The 26,731-nt window shown below is 46.7% G+C and overlaps 1 protein-coding gene across 1 annotated transcript in view; it reads left to right on the top strand.

Annotated features, from left to right (window-relative positions):
- Nucleotides 1-2,950: 2,950 nt before the first annotated feature.
- BRCA1 (BRCA1 DNA repair associated) overlaps nucleotides 2,951-26,731 on the top strand; it is a 145,880-nt gene continuing 122,099 nt past the window's right edge. Inside the window, exons 1-6 of the mRNA XM_040436854.1 lie at nucleotides 2,951-2,986; nucleotides 7,398-7,490; nucleotides 18,540-18,593; nucleotides 21,215-21,295; nucleotides 21,398-21,486; nucleotides 22,774-22,931. Coding sequence (XP_040292788.1) covers nucleotides 7,411-7,490; nucleotides 18,540-18,593; nucleotides 21,215-21,295; nucleotides 21,398-21,486; nucleotides 22,774-22,931 — 462 coding nt within the window. The 5' untranslated portion in view covers nucleotides 2,951-2,986; nucleotides 7,398-7,410. The remainder of the gene's footprint in view (nucleotides 2,987-7,397; nucleotides 7,491-18,539; nucleotides 18,594-21,214; nucleotides 21,296-21,397; nucleotides 21,487-22,773; nucleotides 22,932-26,731) is intronic.

Consider the following 26,731-nt stretch of genomic DNA (forward strand, 5'->3'; position numbering starts at 1 on the left):
CCTAGCGATATGCCCCCATTGTATGTGATGGCAAAACCCCTTTAAGTATATAAAAATAGAACATATCCTATTATTGTGCATTTTGTGGACAAGGCTAGGCATTGTTATAATGGATCCACAAAAAAAAGGATGTAAGATGAACGTCACATGGATGTCATCCATTTTTTTTTGCGGATCCGTATTTTGCGGACCGCAAGATACATATGGTTGTGTGCATGAGCCCTTATACCTTATCTCTGTGGAGGCTGCAATCCTGACTTTGGCTCACAATCACTGATGGAAATCACTTAAAGGGTTGCTCCCGGCGCGCTGTCCACTTCCTGGTTTCGGCAGGGGGCGGGCTCAATCTTGATTGAAGTTTTCTCCCGGCCGGGCTGCGCGCTGGACTGAACGCGCATGCCGCCGCGCATGCGCCCTGGTGACTTCTTCCTGGCAAGCATACTATACTGGCCAGGAAGAAATCACCATAGCGCATGTGCGGTGTTGGCGTGCGCTTTCGGGACTGCTCGCGGGCGGCCGGGAGAAAATAAGAAGTCGTCTGGGCAAGCGCGGCCACCGCGATTCCGGAGAAGAGCGGTGGCCGTAAACAGGGGAGACGGAAGACAACAGTCAGGTAAGTATATGTGCATTTTCTTCTAAGGGGTGGGAATTAGTTAATTAAATATATTTAGAAAAATGATCACTGTTAAATCATTAACAGATTTAACAGTGATCATTAAGATGGGAATACCCCTTTAAACGCTGATGTGTGAATAAAGTTCAAATCACTGTTCATTTTTCCGTTTTTCTGATCCCTCAGAAGAACAGAAAAATAAAGAAAAAACGGATCCTGGAAAAAAATAACAAATCCTGGGTATCAGTTATGCACATTTGGCATCCATTTTAGCCATTTCCATCTAGGATCTGTTATTTTAGACAGAAAAAGTCCTGCACGCAGGAAATGGGTAAAACGGATTCCTAATGTGCATAAATTAACATAACGGAAGCTTAAGTAGGGCTGCCGTAAACGATTATTTTAGGAATCGAGTATTCTATTGATTATTTTTTTACCATTAATTGAGTAATCTAATAGGAAAAAATGAATTAATAGACTGTTTTCCTTTATAAAAACTCATCAGACCCCCTGCCATCAGTCCCCAACACCCTTCATTCCCCCTGTGCGATCAGCCCAAGTGCATCAGTTCCCCCCAGTGCCTTCAGCTCCGCTCCCCCAGTGCCTTCAGCTCTCCCCCACCCCAGTGCCATCAGCTCTCCCCCACCCCAGTGCCATCAGCTCTCCCCCACCACAGTGCCATCAGCTCTTCCACCTTGTGCCAGCAGCTCTCCCCCCTTGTGCCATCAGCTCTTCCACCTTGTGCCAGCAGCTCTCCCCCCTTGTGCCAGCAGCTCTCCCCCCTTGTGCCATCAGCTCTTCCACCTTGTGCCATCAGCTCTCCCCCCTTGTGCCATCAGCTCTTCCACCTTGTGCCATCAGCTCTTCCACCTTGTGCCATCAGCTCTCCCCCCTTGTGCCATCAGCTCTCCCCCCTTGTGCAATCAGCTCTTCCACCTTGTGCCAGCAGCTCTCCCCCCTTGTGCCATCAGCTCTTCCCCCTTGTGCCAGCAGCTCTCCCCCCTTGTGCCAGCAGCTCTCCCCCCTTGTGCCATCAGCTCTCCCCCCTTGTGCCATCAGCTCTTCCACCTTGTGCCATCAGCTCTCCCCCCTTGTGCCATCAGCTCCTCCACCTTGTGCCATCAGCTCTTCCACCTTGTGCCAGCAGCTCTCACCCCTTGTGCCAGCAGCTCTCCCCCCGTCATTGGTTGCTATGACGCTGTGCACTCCGGGCGCCCAGCCTTAGTCGTACCAACTTACCTTTCCAGCAGGTGCGCCGCCGACACTCCAACGTTCCGCGCTGCTCTGCGCCTGACGTCACACAGCGCGTCAGGTCACGGCAGGACCATGGACGTGCTGTGGAGTGTCCGGATGCCCCCTGCTGGAAAGGTGAGTATTCCGAGCGCAGCGGGAGACCAGGGAGCGGGAGTAATAGCAAGCGATTCACTCTCGCTCCGTGGTCACGTGACACAAACGAATCCTCGATGCAAAAAATTTGCATTGAGGATTTTTTTGTGTCAAATTACTCGATTTAGTCGAGTACTCGTTGCAGCCCTAAAATATAGGATTCGTTTTTGTTTTTTTTCTGTCCTTCCGACGGATCAGAAGAACGGAATAATAAACGGTAATGTGAACTCAGCCTTAGGCCTCATCCACATTTCCGTGTCACTTTCAGGTCTGTGAAAAAAAGCGTCCTTGACGCATCCGTGTTTGGTCCGTGCATCCGTTTTTACCCTCTGTGTGTCATCCATAGTCCACAGATGCTGCTCAGCCCAGAGCATCTCCTCTCAGTGGTCAGTGCCACAAGGATGCCATCTGTGTTGTGTCCATCATTTTCAGACTTCCATGGGTGTGTTTGGTCCGCATCATAGCCCAAAGTAGTGCATAGCTACATGATTACTGACCCACGGTCAGTAAAAAAAATACGGATGTGTGAACAGGTACCGGTACCTGGTCTTGGCTCACAATCCATGCAGGAAATCATTGATCAAATCACTTAAGTCTAGACTCAGAACTTGTTGCGGCCATGTAACATTTCCTTCAAAATATCCTAATAACGTCAAACAGTAGAAACTCATCTGCGCAAAAACTAGTTTGAAACTACAACAAAATGTCTTCCGCAGCAGACAATAAAATAACACACCGGACTCCACCTACTGCGCAGCCAGCAACGCGACATATTTGGGCATGGAGGCGTGGTTCTGGAGTGTGTTAGATGAGAGCTAGGGATTCGCTACTGGATGCGGATAAGGGTGCGGCTTATAAACCACGCCCACCAACATGTTCTCTACGGTGAAATGTGTATTTGCCAGAGCCAGGAGGGAGGGTTTTGTAATGTGGAGGCGTGGTCAGTGGAGGGAGCGCGGGAGTGTTGAAGAGCGGGATCCGCTGCAGGTACTGGTTCTGATGTTTATGTTTGGCGTTCGGTGGGTGCTCCAGAGCCGGGCAGACAAGCGGGCTTCTGCCTGCGGGTGTATGGACTGTGCGGGCGGGTGATCATGACACATGATCGTAACTACATATACAAGAGCGCAATGGGGCTTCAAGTGTCGTGAATTTGGAATGATCGGTGCCATGCTGGGAGTTGTAGTGTCGCGGGTGGCACAAGCCACTAATCCCTAGTGCCACAGTGGATGTCGCCCTTGTTACAATATCTTCGCCTTTATGCTGTTGTGACATGGAAGGTGTGGGCGACTGGTATGGCATAATGAACTAGAAAGTGGGCGTTTCCTGAGCAGTGCTGTAGTTGCCCGTGGCAACAGCCAATTAAGTTGTAGATCACATTCCGCGAAGTAGCTTTGGAAAATGAGAGCTGGACCCTGATTGGTTGCTATGGGAAACGCATGCATTTGTTTCTACATCCAGTATGGACGCCTAACACAAACCACATGTTTTTTCTCTCCTAAGGGTCCTTTTTTAAATCTCCTTGATTAGGTCCAGTCTGTTTGAAACAATATAAAGGGGGGTTTTCATGTATAAATATGAAATAAAAGGAAAAACATCAAAACATGCAATAATCTTTATTAAAAAGGACATTTCAGGCAATATGTGTATATGAAAGAGGGGAAGGACCTTCAAATAAAAAGATGGTCCTGTATCGGAATCCTTGAATGGAAGTCCAGGTTTGGCGGCCATCTTTGTAATGACAGGAAGTGCCGCCATATTGGTTGTCAGCTGCTGGAAGGTTATCATTTTGTCAGGATGTTCTGCTGATAACCCCGTACGGCGCTGTTCGCATTTCCATTAGGTGTTTCTGCTGTTCTTCTTCATGATAGGTGCTGAACAATGAAAATAATGGAGGCGCCGTGTCCATTTTATGATGGACACAAATGGCACTCGGCGACCACATCAGTATAATTAGGGTCTATTCACACGTCCGTAGAATGGGTCCGAATCCGTTGCGTAACGAATATGGGGCCGGAAGAGATGTGGACAGCACCTCTTCCGGCCCCGTAGAGAATGAATGTGCTGTCCGCATCCACGTTTCCGGAGCTCAGCCCCGATCTTCTGGTCCGCATCTCCCGAAAAAACTAGAACATGTCCTATTATTGTCCGCATTTGTGGACAAGAATAGGCAGTTCTATTGGGGTGCTGGCCCAGTGTATTGCGGATCCGCAATACACTACGGACCGGTGAATGGACCTTTATGGTCTCTCAGGTTAGGCTAGTTTCACACTAGCGTTGTTAGATTCCGGCAGCCAGTTCCGTTGCCAGATCCGGAAATCCGTATCCAAACGCATATCATTTGTTTCCGGATCCGTCTGACAAATGTATTGAAATACTGGAACCGTCTCTCCGCTGTCATCCGGAAAAACGGATCCGGGATTTATTTTTTTTCACATTTTTTTTAAAGGTCTGCACATACTCAGACAGGAAAACCGGATCCGTCAATGCGGCCATTTCCTGAACACTTGGTACCGGATCCGGCATTAATACATTTCAATGGAAATTAATGCCGGCAAGTGTTCTGGAATTTTGGCCGGAGAAAATACTGCAGCATGTTGCGGTATTTTCTACGGCCAAATACCGCAAAAGGGACAGAACGGTAGACATCCTGATGCATCCTGAACAGATTGCTCTATTCAGAATGCATTAGGACAAAACTTTTCATGTTTTTTTCCGGTATTGAGACCCTAGGACGGAACTCAATACCGGAAAACTTTAACGCTAGTGTGAAAGTACCCTTACTGTCAGTGATCCTAGCATTTTACTGGAGAAAATGGCGCAGCACTTGACACCGTGGATGAGGCCTCATAGTCGCACGCTATGGACAGAAGTCACCGTGCTTGTCTGTTTCTGCCATAGGATGGTCTAATGGCTTCCAGGGCTATTTACCTGGTCAAGTGTGATGGGATCTGACTGCGTCTGACACAGATGTGAACAGGGCCTTAGGTGTAGGAAACAGTCAATGTGACATTATGTGACACTGCTGTGGTCACCATGCCGCCATGGTTTTCATACCATTTGCGGTCCCCAATGCATGGGCAATGTCCATGCGGCGACCCGAACGCACCCCAAAAAAATAGAATATGTTCTATTTTTTTTTTTTTTGGGTGCAGAGGCACGAAATGAAACACCACAGAAGCACGCCGTAGTGCTTACGTGGGGTACCGTGCCTCCGTTCTGCACCGCAGCTCCGGATTGTGGATCTGCATCCGTTATGCGGGGGAGCACACGGCCGGTGCCCGCATATTGCGGTGCATGAGGCCTTACAATGGGCCCCACGAAAAGTGCAGGATGTGCACGGACTGCATTCATGTTTTGCAGATCCGAGATTTGTGGACCACAAAACGGATACGGTTGTGTGAATAGCCCCCAAGGCTGAGTTCACATCACTGATTAGCTTTTTGTCCTTCTGATCCATCAGAAGAAGAGAGGGGAAAAAAACAACTATCCTGTTGCTTCAGTCGCCAACTGTTTTGAGCCATTTCCATCTGAGATCTGTTTTTTTAGACGGGCAAAAAAGTCCTGCATGCAATACTTGTTTCCGTCTTAAAAAACGGTTCTCAGACGGAAATGGTTCAAACGGATGACAACTGATGCAACAGGATCCGTTTTTTTTTTTTTTCTTCTGACCGATCAGAAGAACGAAAGCTAAATGGTGATGTGAATGCACCCTAAGGCAGGATTTACCGTATTCATTTTTAGGAAAAATTTGTTAGCAAAGTAGGAAAACAGCCAGCTTTTGCTGTGGCCCGTCGTGTTGGAGGAGTTGGGTTATGTGCGCTCATGAATGGCAGTGAAATTGTGTGTATTCATACGCATCAGACATTTTTTTTTTTTTTAGGGAGTAAACTTGCCTGTCCAGGCGTCTATGACGATTGTACAGGCGTTATTGCGACCTCTGCGAGCCGCCAAAACTGCGGCTTGGATGCGGACCAAAGCAACGGCCATGTGCATGAGGCCTTAGGCTGAGTTCACACTTCAGTTATTTCCATCAGTTATGCCTTGGGGCCCTTGCCCATGACCGTATGCCCTCCGACACATACAGTCCGTGAGTGGGCTATATGTCCTGGAGCGGCATTGGTCGTGCGCACATCTTAATAGATTACAATGATGCTGTGCACATCGGGCCGCCACAGGGTTATTGTCCCGCACTCATTGTCCCGCACTCATATGATCTTATGAGTGCGGGACAATAACCCTGTGGCGGCCCGATGTGCACAGCATCATTGTAATCTATTAAGATGTGCGCACGACCAATGCCGCTCCAGGACATAAGGCCCACTCACGGACTGTATGTGTCGGAGGGCATACGGTCATGGGCAAGGGCCCTAAGGCATAACTGATGGAAATAACTGATCAAATAACTGAAGTGTGAACTCGGTCATAGGCCTCTTTCATATTTTGGTCAGTATTTGTAAGCCAAAACCAGGAGTTTAACCCAATATGGAATAGGTCCAGGTTGTTCCTCTATGCTTTTTCTATTTCACTGTTCCAGTCTTGACTCACAGTGGCAATAGACGTAGCGGTAATAATTAACAGTAAATGTATTGTCATGTATGTCGAGCTTTATTGATCGGCGGGGTCCTGCCTGGACCTCCATGACCTGGGAACATTTCATGTGACAGCTGCCTTTCTCGGACCGACCGCGGCTTGGTTGACCCATGCGATCTTCACCATAGTGATGTATGATGCTGCGAGTTCCAGCCCGACCATCCTACTGTCAGATACTCAAATGATGCTGTGGGTGCAGGACAGTAGAACCTCGGTCAGTCGTGGTTGAGCGTCAGTCAATCCAGAAAATGTCTGTTTTTCTGTGACCACACTCATTCATGTGAAATTCCCCTTAGAGGGGTTATCCAGGAATGGATGATGATGACCACCTATTTTCAGGATAGGTCATCATTATCATATCGGTGGGGGTGTGAATACCAGCACTCCCACCGATCATGTGTTTTAGGCACTCAGCGAAGCTCTGGTGAGCGCAGCCAGCTCCCGGCAGCTTTCCAAGCACAGCGCCATACATAGTACAGTGGCTGTGCTTGGTATTGCAGCTCAGACCCATTCACTTCAATGGGGCTGCGCTGCAAATAGAACATGCGACTGATGTACTGTGACGTCACATGGCCTAGGACAAGGCAACGGCTCTCGCGAAGCACCGGCCTCTTCTAACAGATCATCAGAGGGAGTCCTGGGTGTCGGACCTCTGCTGACCAGATATTAATGACTTATCTAGAGGAATTGCTGAATAACCCCTTAATTTGTCCTTGCACAGCTGTCTTCCAGTACCCTAAGTTTTTAGTTGCTACCTACTTGACCTGTTTGAATATCCTTTTGACTTATTGTTGGTCTCTTATTTTAGGTCAGACTAGAAAATGACCTGCGCCACCATGGATGTTGAGGACATTCACAATGTCCTGTCCGTCATGCAGAAGAACTTGGAATGTCCCATTTGGTGAGTATGAACTCATAGGAGTTAGACAGTAGTGCTTTGTGTCCTTGTGCTTTAAAGAGGTTTTGCAAGATTATATATATATTATTGCAAGATTATATATATATATATATATATATATATATATATATATATATATATATATAATTTTTTTTTTTGTATCTCTACACCAGGAACCTCCCCGATCAGCTGTTTGAGAAGGCACCGCACCCACAGTAGTGCTGTGGCCTTCTCTCAGCTCACCAAGCAGAGCTGTACATTGTATAGCGGCTGTGCTTGTTATAGCAGCTCAGCTCCATTGACTTCAGTGGGGCTGTGCTGCGCCTAGGCCACGTGACCGATGAACGTGACATCACTGTCCTAGGGAAAGCTGAGAGAAGACCGCGACGCTACTGCGAGTGCTGGTGCCTTCCTGAACAGCTGATCGGCAGGGGTCCCAGCTGTTGGGCCCCCACTGATCAGAGACTGATGACCTGTCCAGAGGATAGTCTTGGAATCACATGCAGTATTTGTGGCAGTGTTGAGGGTCAAAAACTGCGTGTGTGATTTCAGCCTTAGGCCTGTTTCACACGAACGATACGGATTTGGTCCGGATGCGTTCAGTTAAAAAAGTGCGATTTTGCTCTCAAAATAAGTCAGTTATGTCTGCGATTGCGTTCAGTTTTTTCCGCGCGGGTGGAATGCTTCCGGATGCAATGCGTTATTAATGCAGCCCCATTCACTTCTATGGAGCCAGGGCTGCGTGAAAAACACAGAATATCGAACATGCTGCGATTTTTTTACGGAACACACAAGTGATGCATGACAAACAACGCTCATGTACACAGACCCATTGAAATGAATGGGTCAGGATTCAGTGCGGGTGCTATGCGTTCACGTCCCGCATTGCACCCGCGCGGACAACTCGCTCGTGTGAAAGAGGCCTTAGACTTCCATTCTTGTGATTCCAACACTTTTAGAAAAACCTCCTTGGCCATGAGAAGTCGTATAAAAAAATCCTATAAGAGCATGCAAACTACACCAACAAACTGTAGAATGCATCTGGTGAGTTGTGCCAAATTCTGCACATCCATTTGGATAAATGTGTTAGTTTGTTAATGAAATGCAGACATCCCAACCTGCAAAACCTCATTTCAGGGAGGTTTTCTTTTTTTTTCTTTCACAAACTTTTTATTACATTTTCCAGACATATGCAGTATCTGCACACTTTGCTCTATGGTGTGGAGGACTGGGCTCATTACCCTGCCCCAAATTATCATATTTATGTATATGATTAAAGCATCCAGGGGGTGTGAATTTAACACTGGGGTAAATAATATAATTAAAATGGAGGGTTAAATGTGTAAATGTATTTTAAAAAAAATGCATCTCACTCGATAGTTATATAGCTACTGAATGAGACAGAAGAAGAGATGCCTTTAACATATAGATCTCCTCGAGAAGCCAATTTGACCCTATAGGGTTAATTCAACCTGTAATCTAAACTCTGTGCCCTGTCATTTCTCTTATCTCTCTGCTATCAGTGAACCTTTCCGGGATATATTGTCTCACATGCGGGTGTCAGGGAGCCGCGATCTAATAGCGGGAGACTCCCTGGACCTCCGGGAGACTTGAGATCCCTGGAAATGAATTGTGCGACGTATTGATAACCCCCCTCCCCCACCCCCCATTATATGTACAGTCATGTGAAAAAATTAGGACGCCCTTTGAAAGCATGTGGTTTTTTGTAACATTTTTAATAAATGGTTATTTCATCTCCGTTTCAACAATACAGAGAGATTAAAGTAATCCGACTAAACAAAGAAAACTGAAGAAAAGTCTTTTCAAGATCTTCTGTAAATGTCATTCTACAAAAATGCCTATTCTAACTGAGGAAAAAGATAGGACACCCTTGCCCCTAATAGCGAGTGTTACCTCCTTTGGCTGAAATAACTGCAGTGAGACGGTTCTTGTAGCCATCTACCAGTCTTCGACATCGGTCTGAGGAAATTTTACCCCACTCCTCAATGCAGAACTTTTTCAGCTGTGAGATGTTTGAGGGGTTTCTTGCACGTACAGCCCTTTTCAAGTCACCCCACAGCATCTCAATGGGATTCAAATCTGGACTTTGACTTGGCCATTCCAGGACTCTCCATTTCTTCTTTTTCAGCCAATCTTTGGTTGATTTACTAGTATGTTTTGGGTCATTGTCATGTTGCATGGTCCAGTTCCGCTTCAGCTTTAATTTTCTAACTGATGGTCTCACATGTTCTTCAAGCACCTTCTGATACACAGTAGAATTCATCGTGGATTCTATGATGGTGAGCTGACCAGGTCCTGCTGCAGCAAAGCAGCCCCAAACCATGACACTTCCACCTCCATGCTTCACAGTTGGTATGAGGTTCTTTTCTTGGAATGCTGTGTTTGGTTTACGCCAAACATGTCCTCTGCTGTTGTGTCCAAATAATTCAATTTTGGACTCATCTGTCCAAAGAACATTATTCCAGAAGTCCTGGTCTTTGTCAACTTTATCTCTGGCAAATGTCAGTCTGGCCTCGATGTTTCTCTTGGAAAGCAAAGGTTTCCTCCTTGCACACCTCCCATGCAAGTTAAACTTGTACAGTCTCTTTCTGATTGTAGAGGCATGTACTTCTACATCAACAGTAGCCAGAGCCTGCTGTAGTTCTCGAGATGACACTTTAGGGTTTTTGGAGACCTCTTTTAGCATCTTGCGGTCTGCTCTTGGGGTGAACTTGCTGGGGCGACCAGTCCTGGGCATGTTGGCAGTTGTTTTGAAAGCCCTCCACTTGTAGACTATCTTCCGGACAGTGGAATGGCTGATTTCAAAATCTTTTGAGATCTTTTTAAATCCCTTCCCAGACTCATAGGCTGCTACAATCTTTTTTCTGAAGTCCTCTGACAGCTCTTTTGCTCTCACCATGGTGCTCACTCTCACTTCAACAGTCAGGAGCACACCAAACTAAATGTCTGAGGTTTAAATAGGGCAAGCCTCATTCAACATGCAGAGTAACGATCTACTAATTATGTGCACCTGGTGTGATATACCTGTGTGAGATCTGAGCCAATTTAAGAGGGAATACATGTGAGGGTGTCCTATCTTTTTCCTCAGTTAGAATAGGCATTTTTGTAGAATGACATTTACAGAAGATCTTGAAAAGACTTTTCTTCAGTTTTCTTTGTTTAGTTGGATTACTTTAATCTCTCTGTATTGTTGAAACGGAGATGAAATAACCATTTATTAAAAATGTTACAAAAAACCACATGCTTTCAAAGGGTGTCCTAATTTTTTCACATGACTGTATGTGGACTTTATTGACTGCGTGATTGTCTTCAGCGAGGGACCCGTATTGTAGAACAACATAGTAATACTTTAGTCATAAATTTAAAGGCAATGTCCAACAACACAAATCACTGACAGGAAAGTGTTTCCAGAGCAATCACCACTAGTTCTCATCCGTCTCATTGGGGGACACAGGCTTGACCATGGGTATAGCTGTTGCTGATGTGGACACTAAGCGCAAAAGTGTGAGCTCCTCCCTTCAGCTATACTCTTCCTACAGGGACTAAGCTAAAGTTTTAGCTTGGTGTTTGTAGGAGGCAGACCTGCTGATTTTTTTTTTTTTTTTTTTTTTTTTTTTTTCTTCTTTCCGTCTTTAGCGGGAAACCTCAGGCAGTCAGTAAAACTGCCTGCACTCCCACCCAGGAGACGGGAGACCAGGGAATCACCCAAACCCCCTGCTCCTTCCCGTGCTCCGGAAGAAAAGGAGGACCAGAGGCTCCTGTAAAAACCTCTGTCTCCCGCCAGCATTCACATCACCATGGCCGCCCACCGCAAGTCCCCTCTGTTTCCGGTGTAGCGTCCCTCACCAAGGAGCCGCACACCGAAGGTGGTGATCCGGTTGGAGACAGGGGGGCTGAAGATGGTGAGTATAAAGTTTGGAGACTGCCCATAGTGCCCCGCCCCCCCCTCCAGTACCCTCTCCTCCCCACATGTTATAGTCCCCATATGGCCGCCCTGTACTATGGGCGGCAATGAGAGCCCTTTAAATGTGAATTGGCACCTGGGGGCTCTTCCAGGGCCAGCGTGCAACGTCTTCGGGAACGCATGTGAGAGGAGGGGGCGGAGTTTCCTCCTCTGAGCGCCGCTTCCTTGTCGGCGCGTCTGCTCGGTTCTGGGGCAGCTGTGGCCATTGTTAATTGAAGCCCTGGCTTCTGTCATTTTTTCATTTTGTTCTTTGAGATTCTCTAGTAGCAGAATCTGTATTTACTTTGTTCCAGTCTTCCCTCCTAAACACTCATTATAGCACTGCTTATCTTACTGATAAGAATGTGGCTTAAAGGGGTATTCCCACTTCATTAAATAGGGTTACATTAAATCATTGCCCCCCACTGAACATTTCTTAATATACATGTCACTAAAAAAAACATACCATTCGTCCTAAAAATGCTCCTTTCACTTTATGTGATAAAGTTCAACTTCTGACTGACTTTCCCGCCACACGCTCGCTGCTACTGCGCTGCTCAGCCTGGGCGTCATCTGATTCCGATGTTAGACGTCGGTGGGCGGAGATTGCACCATGGGAGCAAGCAAGGAGGAGCCTGGTCGGCCGCTGCGGGAGGCAATCGGTGTGTAATGATGCCGGGGCGGGCGGCCGTGGACGCAGTTTTTGAAGCTATGACGTCACAAAATACTGCGGTAATTAGGAAACAGCGATATCGCCATATCACAGTTTTTTTAATACCGCAGTATATCGTGATACCGGTATATCGCCCAACCCTAGTGTAATACAGGCTTTAAACAAGTGTTTATGACCTTTTTAGTAAATTAGAGATGAGGTTTATTAGATGACCGGCCCAGAGTGACAGTATAATTCACACACCTAGACAAACGGTTAACCCTTTGGGACAGAGCCGCTGAATATTTTTAATAAAGGTCAATTGAAAAAAAAGATAAGTAATATGAATTCAAAAAAATAAATAAAAATTGCCCCCGAAGTTGTACATAGCCTTTTTAATGGGTTCTTTTGGACTAGAGCAGGGATGCCCAACCTGCGGCCCTCCAGCTGTTGTAAAAGTACAACTCCCACCATGCCCTGCTGTAGGCTGATAGCTGTAAGCTGTCTGAGCATGCTGGGAGTTGTAGTTTTGCAACAGCTGGAGGGCCACAATTTGGGCATCCCTGAACTAGAGCACTGACTGTGTATTTTAGGAGTGTTTTTAGGGTATTCGATCAGTGGGCGTCTGAACTCTGGGACTCTCGATGATGGTAGGTACAGCATTCAAAACGCTGTATTACCCACTCCGATCACACAGACCATTGTCGGGAGGAAGCGTTCCCTCCCGGCAACCGCCTGCTCGCTAGCGGATTAGACCGCTGCTATTACATGCAGTGATCTCCTCAGCAACTTGTAGAGGAGCGATCGCTATGTCACTGCTCGTCCCTATGCTGTACGGTGGTTTGCTGGTGGCAGATCGGAATTAGTCGGCACGATCTGCTGCCGGCAGGTCTGGATTGCACAAAGAACAAACGTTTGCTCGTTCATCGTGCAATCGGCGGCAGTATTACACTGCCAGATGATCGCTAACGCTCATCTACGTTTATATAGACCCCTCGGCTTCCCAAAATGATATGTTGTAGTAGTTTATTTTGGTTTTGCAATGTATTTTTTGCCCGTGTTGTTCTTATAGGTGACACAAGTAAAAAAAAATAAAAAAATATTCATCTGCCAAAGCCCCGTGCACCACTGTAACATCCCGGCCCTGAACCCGTGAGCAGTGCGCCCCCATTTCTGATAGGTCGTGATCAGTTTTCATTTAGGTCTCCGTTCTGACCCCAGCCATCGCATTACCATTGCGGCAGGCTTTGGCCTTTTACAGCTGACAATTGTGAGACTGATGATTCTAGCAGAGATGGAACTGGCCTGTCATGTTACCATTGATTTCAGTTGCTTCTGTCTGGATTTAGTCAGGCTCCATTGCCCGTGTCTGGGGGATATGTTCTTTTGCGGCTATGCAGTATGCGTCGGATATGTCACTTTTTCCATTTGATCTTTTAGCGCCACAAATTGATTTGATTTTTTTAATGAAAATCCTATAATTACAAAGTGCTGATGTATAGATGTTAGTTTCCTTTTTTTTAATTGTCATATACATGGAGGCCGGCAGAGGGAGCTGTGATGTTTTCCCCCAAAAAAGTGCATGTAGTCAGTAATTGGTCACTCGAGATTAGAGGCTTCTAGCTTTTTTTAATTTTTTTTTTTAAAAGTTTTTATTTTTTTATTTCTCAGTGACCCAGGGATTTAGTAAAATGTCTGATCTTCTGTGACTGTGCAGTATAAACCTATAGTCTTATGGCCAATCAACGTGGAGTCTGCTTGCGGGCCAAATTTGGCGCAGGTTCTTTGCCAAAAAGCAGCCCTGCAGCACGCACGTAAATCGGCTCCTATTGTTTTCAGTGGGGGGCTGCACAGTCATTCATAAACCGCCTCCTCCCATTGAAAACCACGGCAGGACTCCTCTGTGTGGCCGCCTGGCGGCTTTTTCGTACAGAATCTGTTCAATTCAGCCTGCAAAAAACGTGTCTCTGGGCACTGTACACATCTGTGATGAAGACCCCCTAGCAGATTCTGTCCTATGGCAGACACCTAATGGACCCCATTAGGTGGACGATAGTGGTGAAAACAGTGGGTTGTTAAATAAACAGTACTCGGGCGGACTGGGGACTTAAAGTGGCCTTGGAAAAAAATGGCCCCGTATTGTAGTTGGGTCCAAACTGACAGAAGGCGACGTGGCCAGAATTACTGTAGTGCAGTACAGAACACTGCCCCAGCAGATCCAAAGAAAGTGGACTGCTGCAGCCAGGTGCATGATTACCAGATGCTCCTAGCTTTAAGTAAAGGGGCTGTCCAGGCTTTTTTTAAATATTGATGACCTATCCTCAGTATCGGCGGGGGTCCGACGCCTAGCACCCCCACTGATCAGCTGTACGGGGAGACGGTGCGCACAGAGCTCACGTGCCGTCTCCCTTCTCTCTTTCTCCAGCATCATCAATGGGTCATCAATATTAAAAAGCCCGTACAACCTCTTTAATGCTGACCGCATCAGATCGCTATGTGCCTGAATGGCGGCCATAAGGAGGGATCGAGCCCCCCTCCGAAGCATTGGCACACCGGGAAATTTTCCTGTAGGTTCTATGGCCATAACGCAGATGTGAACCGAGCCTATTGTACAAATTAGGGTCCATTCACACGTCCGTTGTTTCTTTCCTGATCTGTTCCATTTTTTGCGGAACAGATCTGGACCAGATCTGGACCCATTCATTTTCAATCGGTCCTGAAAAAAAATCAGACATTGAGCTGTCCGATTTTTTTATTTTATTTTTTTTTTTCAGGACCCATTGAAAATGAATGGGTCCAGATCTGGTCCAGATCTGTTCCGCAAAAAACGGAACAGACCAGGAAAGAAACAACGGACGTGTGAATGGACCCGAAGTTGAAAAGAGCAAATTTGTTATAGTTCTGCAAGTGCATGTATTAAAATAGTCAATTTGTAGTTATGTGAGAAAAACACGAGTCAGTATTTTTAGAGGTTATCCCACGACGACCAGACATCATATCGTACATGATGATCTATTTCTAAGAAAGCTAGAACCAGCCCTGTACCTCACATGGATCCAGAGATCTTCTCATTCATTGCTCTGCTAGATTTATTTCAAGCTGGCAGCTCAAGGGTGTGTCCTTTCTGCTGCAGCTTTATTGCTGTAAGGCCTTTTTCACACAAGCAAGTTTTCCGTCCGGGTGCGATGCGTGAAGCAAATGCATGGCATCCAGACTGAATGCTGACCCGTTTATTTCAACGGCTCTGTGCACATGAGCGTTGTTTTTTCACGTATCGTTTTTGCGTTTGGAAAAAATCGCAGCACGTTCTATATTGTTTGTTTTTCACGCAGTTCTGGCTCCATAGAAGTGATTGCACCCGCGCGGAAAAAACTGAAACTCTGAACGCAAGCACAGACGAAACTGACTGAACTTGCGTGCAAAACCCGTCAGTTTTTCCTAAACAGACCCTGGGAGAGGCTGGGGGGGGGGGGGGGGGGCGCGGAAGGGGATATCCTAGCAATATGCCCCCAATGACTGAGACTGGATGATACAACCCCTTTAACGCATAATCGCATACATATGTCATTACGTTTTAAGGGGTTGTGTGGAACAGGCTGCCACGTGGAGTGATGCAGTTTTTCCCCCAAATGTGATGGAATCTGCAACAGAAGCCCCTGACACAGATGTGTGCCGGACCGCCACCGATCAGATACTGATGACCTTTAAAGAGGACTTGTCACCTCTCCTGACAGGTTTGTTTTAGTATTTAGCCGTCATGTTCGTATTCTTTAACCCCCTTAACAGGGTTGTCCGGGTTTAGAGCTGAACCCGCACATACCTCCATTTTCAGCCCCCCTGGCTTGAGCATCTGAGCAGTTCATGCGCCGATGCTCTCTTTTGCCCTGCGCTAAATCTGTTGCAGATTCCATCACGTTTGGGGAGAAAACTGCATTAGTTTTCCAGGTAAAGTGGTGGACAGCAAGACTGAACCTAAAGGCTCATGGACACGACGTATGTATTTTGCGGTGCGCAAGAAAAACAAAACGGATGACGTCCCTGTGCATTCCGTATTTTGCGGAACAGAACAGCTGGCCCCTGATAGAACAGTACTATCCTTGTCAGTAATGGGGACAAAAATGGGACATGTTCTATTTTTGTTGTGGAAAGAAAATACGGACATATGGAAACGGAATGCACACGGAGTAACATCCGTTTTTTTGGGGTTTTTTTTGCGGACCCATTGAAATGAATAGTTCCGCATACGGTCCGCAAAAAAAACCAATTCTAAGTCTCTGAGCTCCACCATACGTCGATGGTGTCCGACTTGTGGCTGATTCCTGTCAGCATTGTGGCTTCTGTTCTAAATGGAAGCCATAATGCAGGTGTGAACAAAGCCTTATGCTTCTCACAGCTGAATGTTTGCTACCATTGTATCCCCTTCTAAGCTTTCGCAAATGCTTGTTCATCTTCCATTAGTGTATGAGAAGCCCACATAGCTCCTGGCGTTCACCACGACTGATCATACGGTCTTCCAGCGCACCGTGTAGCAGGCATCTCCAGCTGCTTACATGGTCACCACTCTTCTCCCTTTGGTCCTCCATTACCCGTTTTTTTTGTCACTGGTTCCCCTGAAACTCCGTTTTTTAAACTCTGCCCTGAAGTTTCTTTTTTCCCCCTCTTTTTCTTTTATCCATTTCTTTATGTCTTTGGTTGATTTGCGGTAATACGTTGGCCAGAGGCCTTTCTGCGGCTGAACTTCTGACGGTTCGCGGTGTTCATCTTTGCGCGCTTTCCCTTCCAGCGTTCATTTCTTCCCCTTTGTTTTCATGTACTTTTATAATGGTCAGTATCTCGGCCCCCAGTGATTGTGTTGTTCTAGTAATTGGCTTTCTCGAAATGCCGCCTGGTGGTCCCATCTTTTTGATATTCCGCCTCTGTTCCCGAAGCAGCCACCGGAGCTTGTGTACAAGACAAATAGCGCTCTCCTACAGTCTCCCCGGAACATATATTGATGAAATGGCATTTACTGATGAGATGTTTCCCGGAGACAACATTTTGTCAGAAAGCCGGCAAGAGATTATTTTGTGTGCCTATTTCTCAGATGTTATCAAAGGTGGCCATGTAAAGAAAGGTTTCCGAGGTGTGATTGATTCCTGCAAGTTAAATGGAGTTGTCTCCCCTTGTTTTGCTCCAGAGGAGACAAGTAATGTCAGTGCCGCGGTGAAGCCGCACGCCGCCGTCCTGTAACATGTCAGCCGAATATTCACGCTCTTCTTTTAGTCATGAAATTTAATTAAATTTGAGCTGAACGATTCAGGGCTCATTACAGGCATCACTGACTTCAGTTTGGCAACTTTAAATGGGCACATCAGCTGTAAATGTGACAAGCGGACATTTTTTTTATTTAGTGCAGTAGGTTTTCTATATTGGGTCTGGGCCTTTAGCAGAAGATTGTCATCAGACCAATGTTGGCGCTGTTAAAGGGCATCTGCCAGCAGATCTGTACCCATGACACTGGCTGACCTGTTACATGTGCACTTGGCAGCTGTGTTGGTCCCATGTTCATATGTGTCCGCATTGCTGATAAAAATGATAATATGTGCAAATAAGCCTCTAGGAGCAGCGGGGGCGTTACCATTACACCTAGAGGATCAGCTCTTTGACTTCCACTTTGACAGGGTCCGGTCTCAGGTGTGATGATGTTTACTCTGCCTGGTCCTGTCAATCAAAGTGGAGAGGTCCCGGTAGTTGCAGAGAGAGCAGAGCCTCTAGGTGTAATGGTAACGCCCCCGTTGCTCCTAGAGGCTCATTTGCATATATTAAAACATCTATTTTCTCAGCAATGGGGGCACATATGAACATGAGACCAACACAGATGTCTTCAGCTGCCAAGCGCACATGTAACAGGTCAGCCCGTGTCATAGGTCCCAATCTCGCACAGAGCATGATTCCCACAAGGGACGCGTTGTGTGAAAGAGCCCTAAAAGGGTTATTCAACTCGGGGACCAGGTAAGTATGAACTCCACAGCGGATCCTTCCACTCTGAAAGGGGCTGATAAAAAATTGAATAATCCCTATAACCGTGTTACATCCTGCATGTAATGTGACAATGTGACGTTTCAGACTTGAAACCTACCCCCCCACTGTTTATTTTATTTATTTATTTTTTTCTTCGTTTGACAATTTTTTTTATTTTTTTTTATCTCCATACCATGTTCTTGTATCTTGCACAGACTGGTAAAAAAAAAGTTTTTTTTATTGTAATTTTTTAAACAATGGAGCTCTTGGTGAACAGATGCCACTGTATGGCATCAGTTTAACATATCCGTTTTTTGTATACGTTAAACATATGGGGAAAATGTGATGTGAACCCAGCCTTATCGGTCATAGACATTGGTTAACGTCTTTTATCGCCCCGAGAAGAATAACGGTTTGTGTCTTGTATTTTGAACAGCTTGGACCTGATGAAGGAGCCTGTGGCCACCAGATGTGATCATATCTTTTGCAGGTATGGCACACATGGACCTGTCCCTCATTGAGCAGCTATTGGTAAAGAAAACCTCCTGTAAGGTCTCCCCTTGCTCTCACGCCTCGGCCGGCACTGTTACTATCCTCTGCTTCTCGCAGCTAAAAATACCTGGAAGTAACAGTGAGGCCTTTGTAGTCGACTCATTGTTTCTTGCTCTTGAAATTTCTATTGCAGTTAAAGGGTCCATTCACACGTCCGCAATTTCGTTTTGCAGACCCATTCATTTCTATGGGGCAGCACGATGTGCTGACCGGATACGGAATTGCGAAACCGTACTTCCGGGTCCGCAATGCCGTTCCTGGAAAAAAATAGAACACGTCCTATTCTTGTCTGCAATTGCGGACAAGAATAGGCATTTTCTATTAAGTGCCGGCGATGTGCGGTCCGCAAAATGCGGAACGCACATCGCCGATGTCTGTGTTTTGCGGATCCGCTCCATTCAACTCTATGGTGCAGTGTGATTACAGCTCCTATCACAAACCGGACAACTCCTTTAATGGTTAAAACTGCTGAATTTAAAGGGATTGTTGAAGTTATTTAAAGACGTGCCCGTTGATCCGGGAATCAGCAACCTTCGGCGCTCCAGCTGCTGCAAAACTACAACTACAACTGCCAACATGCAAACATGGTCGTCAGCTCTTCTAACTCCTATAAAAGTGAAAGGAGCATTTTGGGAGTTGTAGTTTCAGAACGCCTGGAGTGCTGGAGGTTGCGGATTCCTGCAACAGATGCTATAAAATAAAATACCGTCCTGCACTTGCTTGTTTCTCCCCTGCCGTTGTCAGTGCCGCAGCTTGACATGGTTGTCCAACCTAGGAGCTGTCAACTCCAGTGGTAGTAACTTGTGCCCCCCCCCCCCCAAAAATAAAAATAATAATTCACCTGTCAGAGGGCCTGCTGTTCCCACATCGCTGCGCTGTTCTCGGCTTGACTGGAAGTGTAGGCTCAGTGGTCACATGTGCTAAAATGGCGACCTGCCGTTCTAGCATTTGACTGCAGAGACCAGTGATTGGCCAGAGCACCCACTGGACCAAGCCACTTCTGGACCAGCTGGGAACATGGCAGTGCCCCGGGAACAGCTGGACTGCTGAAAGATGAGTGTGTTTTTTTTTTTTTTTTAAATTGGGCACAAGCCCTTTTAAGGGTCCATTCACACGTCCATAGTACACCTGGTCGGAACCCCCATAGAAATGCTTATTCTTGTCCACTATTGTGGACAAGAATAGGACATGTTCTATTTTTTTTTCCACAGCCTGAGACCAGAAGATCGGCGGTGCGCTCCGTAAACGCGGATTCGGACAGCACACTGTGTGCTGTCCGCATAGATTCCGTCCCCATAGCGAATGAATGGGTCCGCACCCGTTCCGCACAATTGCGGAACGTATGCGCACCAGAATTGCGGACGTGTGAATGGAGCCTTAGTCCTTCTGGTGTTTATATACAAGGCTGCAGCAGTGATGTAGAAGTATATACCACTTCTCCTTTGCACCCAGTAAGTAGTCTCACTGGTATATGGCATGAGACTGCTGAGTCCAGTGATTGTCATAAGGCTACTTTCACACTCGCGTTTGGTGCGTATCCGTCATGGATCTGCACAGACTGATCCGTTCAGATAATACAACCGTCTGCATCCGTTCAGGACGGATCCGTTTGTATTATCTTTAACATAGCCAAGACGGATCTTAAATACCATTGAAAGTCACTGGAGGACGGATCTGTTTTCTATTGTGTCAGTGAAAACGGATCCGTCCCCATTGACTTACATTGTGTGTCAGGACGGATCCGTTTGGCTCAGTTTCGTCAGACGGACACCAAAGCGGAACGGAGGCAAATTGATGCATTTTGAGCGGACCCTTATCCATTCAGAATGCATTAGGGCAAAACTGTTCCGTTTTGGACCGCTTGAGAGAGCCCTGAACGGATCTCAAACAGAAACCAAAACGCCAGTGTGAAAGTAGCCTAAGGCTACTTTCAGACTAGCGGCACGGACCTCCGGCGGGCTGTTCCGTCGGGTGAACAGGCTGCCGGATCCATCCTGCCGCTAGTGACTGTGTGCCTCCGGACTGCCGCTCCATCCCCATTGACTATAATGGGGCGGGGGCGGACATCCGGCGTGGCACGGCAAGAGGCTGCCGGAATAAAACTACGACATGTCCGACATTTATTCCGGAAGCCTCTCGCCGGAACTCCGCCCCCATTATAGTCAATGGGGATGGAGCTGCAGGCATACGGTCACTAGCGACAGGATGGATCCGGCAGGCTGTTCACCCGACGGAACAGCCTACCGGAGGTCCGTGCCGCTAGTGTGAAAGCAGCCAACTCTGACAACACTCCATGCATCTGCTCATGTAAAAACTCTCTAGCCTTCCTTCTCTGTGAGAATCCATTACCAGTGGTTTGGTTCAGTCAGTGACGCCATGCGCTGTAATGCAGGTGCGCACACGTCTGGCCCAGCTTCCTCACAGACAAGAATGTCTAATGGAGCACCTGAAAAGTCCCACCCAAAGTGCTCAGACTTGCCCCTAGTCAGAACAAATCTTTTATTATAAGAATTGTAGGTTATTTGTCAGGAATCTGACTAACTCGATCCCCTCCTCCAGGTTTTGCATGTTTCAGCTTCTCGGCAAGAAGAAGAAAGGTCGGGCCCAGTGTCCTCTGTGCAAGAAAGAAGTTACTAAAAGGTAAGTCCGCCATTAAGGCTTAAATATTCTTTTTTGTTTGTCTTACTGGTTTTGTCTTTTTAAAGGTAATCTTTTAATTTTTCTTCTTTTATGTTTTTGTAGAAGTCTCCAAGATAGTCCTAGGTTCAAGCTCCTGGTTGATGGTCTGCTGAAAATTATAAACGCCTTTGAGCTGGACTCTGGGTACAAATGTAGGTAGAACTTTTTAATTCTTGGCAATAAACTAATAGAAAAAGATGCTATATAGAATGTTAAAGGGATGAGTTCTCTTAACTGCTCGATATCGCATCGGCGAGCTGGTGTAATTACAGCTCCTCCGTCCCGTTAACTTCCGTGTAACTGAATGAGACGGAGGAGCTGCAATTACACCTGCACGCCACTGCGATATCAACGGCAAGCAGGTTAATGGTGGCGAGAAGGCAGCACTTGTATGAGCACTGCCTTCTCTTCAAACAGCTGAACGGTGGGGGTGCCCGGAGTCAACCCACCACCGATCTGATATTCTGAGGATAGGTCATCAGTATTAAGCACTCCAACAACTCCTTTAAAGGGATTGTCCCATCTGGACATTAAGTGACACATAGTAAATGAGGACCTGCTGGCATCGATCAGCTTATCTATGGAGGTGCTGTTATAGCAGCTGCTATAGGAGACGTGTGGTATTACATGGCACCCTTTCTAATGAATAGGTGACCTTATAATTAGTGATTGACTCCTCCATAGTTGGATCGCTCTTTGTGGGGGAGTGTCCCCGCTAGCTAACAGGAGGGGAATTCCAATCAGAGGGAGCCCTTACTGACACCTATGTCTATAGTATGATTTATGAAGAAAGTGATAAAACCACAATTTGTGCAGTTACCTGGAAATTTTTAGGTTCATAAGGCGTCAAAACACTTTTTGAGCCCCTACAGCCACCATCCCTGTTTCCATTGTTCTAATTTATCATGGAGTATATCAGCAACAGTTTTAAAGGGGTATTCCGGTAGGTAAAAATTATCCCCTATCCATAGGATAGGGAATAACTATCAGATCGGTGGGGGGTTCTATCTCTGGTACCCCACCGACCACAAGAACAGGGGCCCCATAACCCATGCAGACCCCCCCCATTCATTTCTATGGGGCGTTTCGGAGATAGCCAAGTAGAGCGCTCAGCCATCTCTGGAACTCCCATAGAAATGAATGGAGTGGCTGCGCTCACGTGTGACAGCCGCTCCGGTCATTTCAGGGGAGCAGCCGAGGGTACGGGGACCCCGTTATCGCTGGGCCCCCACTGATCTGATAGTTATCCCCTATCCTGTGGATAGGGGATAACATTTACCTGCCGGAATATCCCTTTAACTTGATGATGTTGTATGGATGCCTGTTGTCAGAGCATTGTGATAGCAGACTGGCACTAAGTAAACGCTGTTTGTAATTTCGCCAAAGGTAACCACTTATAGTCCATTTTCTTTAAGATTACAATTTTTCCCCCCAATAAGTTTTTCCAAGTCAGGACTATGCCAGTACTGTCGCAGCAAGCCATAAAGAGACACTGAAAAAAGATGACCAACCAGTGGTGCAGAGCACTGGGTACAGGAACCGAACCAGGAGAGGAATATTGAATGGAGGACCTTATGAAGACCACTTGTCCTTGCTGGTAATATGATTGTCACTATTGCCCATCCACACGTCTTGTAATATTACAATTAAAACTTGTACGATACCTTATCTTGTGCCTTTAACTGCATGTTTAGTTAGTAACGAGGTTCCCAACTCATCACTCTTTTTTTTTAGTTTTTAAAGCCAAAAGCTCTGTACAGTAAAGCTTGTACCCAGGTTGTCAGGAAGACCCTTATATATGTATAGTGTGTGTATGTATGTGTGTGTGTGTGTATATGTATGTGTATATATGTGTGTATATATATATATATATATATATATATATATTTATATTTATTTTAGGGCTGCACGATAAATCAAAAAAATAATCGAATCGCGATAATCGGCAAATGCGATTTGGCCGACCCGAAAATGCCGCGATTTATATATGAAGGGGCCCCGCGCACATAACTGGCTTTGCGTGTAAAGTATTTTAATAGTGTGTGAAACAATCTCTCCTATTGATAACAGGTCCAGCCTCTGTACTCACTGTCACGATGAATGCAATGCACTGCAGCTAACGGCAGCAAGCGGAGCGGCCGGCGCGTGACTGACGTCACTTAGTAACGCTCCTGCTTCATGAAGTGGGAGGAGCGTTACTAAGTGACGTCAGTCACGCGCCGGCCAGCTCGCTGCAGTGCATTCATAGTGACAGTGAGTACAGAGGCTGGACCTGTTATCAATAGGAGAGATTGTTTTACACACTAGTAAAATACTTTACACGCAAAGCCAGTTATGTGCGCAGTTTAGGACACATGAGGGGACACATAGGGCCATGAGGGGGACCAGCATAAGATGCTATATGTCTTATGCTGGCCCCCCTCATGGCCCTATGTGTCATACCACACATCCACTATAACGGCGTCCTCCACAGATCCCCCACATAACGGCGTCCTCCCCAGATCCCCCACATAACGGCGTCCTCCCCAGATCCCCCACATAACGGCGTCCTCCCCAGATCCCCCACATAACGGCGTCCTCCCCAGATCCCCCACATAACGGCGTCCTCCACAGATCCCCCACATAACGGCGTCCTCCACAGATCCCCCACATAACGGCGTCCTCCACAGATCCCCCACATAACGGCGTCCTCCACAGATCCCCCACATAACGGCGTCCTCCACAGATCCCCCACATAACGGCGTCCTCCACAGATCCCCCACATAACGGCGTCCTCCACAGATCCCCCACATAACGGCGTCCTCCACAGATCCCCCACATAACGGCGTCCTCCACAGATCCCCCACATAACGGCGTCCTCCCCAGATCCCCCACATAACGGCGTCCTCCCCAGATCCCCCACATAACGGCGTCCTCCCCAGGTCCCCCACATAACGGCGTCCTCCCCAGGTCCCCCACATAACGGCGTCCTCCACAGATCCCCCACATAACGGCGTCCTCCACAGATCCCCCACATAACGGCGTCCTCCACAGATCCCCCCACATAACGGCGTCCTCCACAGATCCCCCCACATAACGGCGTCCTCCACAGATCCCCCCACATAACGGCGTCATACCCAGCCGCGTCAGCGGCTCATATGGGAAAATCCAAGCAAATAGACCTCTAGCACAATTCCCTTTAAAATATCGCATCGCACATAGTTATCGCAATTTTTAGGGCCCTAATCGCAATCGCACAAAATTTCCATATCGTGCAGCCCTAATATATAGATATAGTGATATGATATGTAATAAGAACCTAACCTGGTCCACATTCATGCAGAATTAGCTCCGTTACAGAGTAGCACTTCTCACATGACTCCTAAGCACAGAAAGAGCAGAGATTTAAATGAATAATGTTTCCTACAAAACTATACATCCATCTGCTCAGGTCCTCCTGCCTGCAGATAGGCCTGTATTTCGTACTCGCCAGCTCCCTTTAACCCCTGCAGGACATCGCCCGCTTGTGAGCAACAAAGCCACCAGGTTTCTGCTGTTTTAGGCCTCTTGCACACGACCGTATGCCCTTCGAGATATACGGTCCATGAGCAGGCCATATGTCCCAGAGCAGCATTGGTCGTGTGCACGGGAGCACACAGCATCATAGATTACAATGATGCTGTGGACGTCGGGCCGCCCGCAGGACTTTTGTCCCACACTCGTATGATAATAGACGTGCCGTAATCTATAATGCTGTGTGCGCACGATCAATGCCGCTCTGGGACATATGGCCCGCTCACTGACTGTATATCTCGTAGTGCATATGGTCGTGTGCAAGAGGCCTTACACAGCAGAGGCCCGGGGCTGATGTCAGCGATCGACAATAACTAATCACAGACATTTAAGCACTCAGATGCTGTGGTCAAAAGCAACCACGGCATCTCGGCAGTGAAAATGCGGGAGCTGTGTGCTCCCACGCCATTAACGGCTTCCCCCAGCCAAGATGGGGGAAGCTGTTATATTGCAGTGATATGACGGAGCCTGCTTGAGGTTCCAATGCCTATGGTATATTCCAGTGCAGGTCTGCAGGTAGCAGTGCATTGAAATAAACTGATGTATTTTGTAATGGATAAAAATTCATTGTAGAATACAAATGGTGCAGAATACAAATACTAAGACTGCTTGTTAGATTTTTTTTTTAATAAAAGTTGTTTTTTTTTAAATATAAAAGTTTAAATCACTGCCCCCCCCCCCCAAAAAAAAACATTGCTGCATCTGAAAACTTTTTGAAGACTTTTTTTCTGTCACCTCACTTTCCCCCCCAAAAAATTGTATATTAAAATCTATACTTCCGATGCAGAAAGTATAGAAATTGTAAAGTAATGTTTTTGTACGCTGAAACAGCACAAAAAAAATGCAATTTCTTCTGCAGAAAACTAGGCCTTATACAGCCATGTCAATGTAAAAGTAGGTATGACTGCTTAAACATGCGGAGAAAAAAAAACCTGAAAAACAAACTAGCTGGTCATTTAGGGTTTAACATAAATCATGATTTAAAGGGCATCTGTCAGCAGATTTGTACCTATGACATGGACTGACCTGTTCCATGTGCGGTTGGCAGCTGAAGCCATCTGTGTGCCCCATGTTCATACGTGCCGCATTGCTGAGAAAAATTATGGTTTATATATGCAAATAAGCCTCTAGGAGCAACGGGGGCGTTACCATTACACCTAGAGGCTCTGCTCTCTCTAACTGCTGCACTTTGATGGACAGGGCCAGGCGTGATGACGTTTTCACTGCCTGGACCTGTCATAGTGGAGAAGATACGGCAGTTCCAGAGGAAGGGGGCGGTTTTGTTAAGATAGATAAAGCTGCCCTCGCAGCTGACCACCCCAGACACAAGCATGCTTGGTTAGACTGATAATGCACGTCTTCTCAATGGGCAGAGGGGAATCGGCTGCTACCAGACACTTCTGGTGGGAGGTTATCTCCTGTGGGATCGGTGGGATCAGGAAATTTAATGCCCTGTCCGTCTTTCTCCTGGCATCATTCTTTGTGGGAGAATCGGGTACTCCTATACACATAAGATTGGCGGTCGTTACTGCTGGAATCCGTGGGTTCAGCGGACTTTTATTTGTAAGAACCTCCATCCAAGTTACTAGAAGAAAATCACACTTGCATAGTTCAGTCTATACAGCGGGGGCAGAGTTATCAAAACCGGTGTAGAGAAAAGCTGGCTTAGTTGTCCTTGGCAACCAGTCAGATTCCACCTCTCATTTTTAAGAGGAGGTCTGAGAAATGAAAGGTGGGATCTGATAGGTTGCCATGGGCAACTTAGCCAGTTTTCCTTCACACCAGTTACATCCCCCCCCACTATATTCCATGATTCTATATTGCTTCCTTAAAGACCTAGAAAAG

Source organism: Bufo bufo, chromosome 6 (assembly GCF_905171765.1).
Source record: "Bufo bufo chromosome 6, aBufBuf1.1, whole genome shotgun sequence".
Taxonomy (NCBI): Eukaryota; Metazoa; Chordata; class Amphibia; order Anura; family Bufonidae; genus Bufo; species Bufo bufo.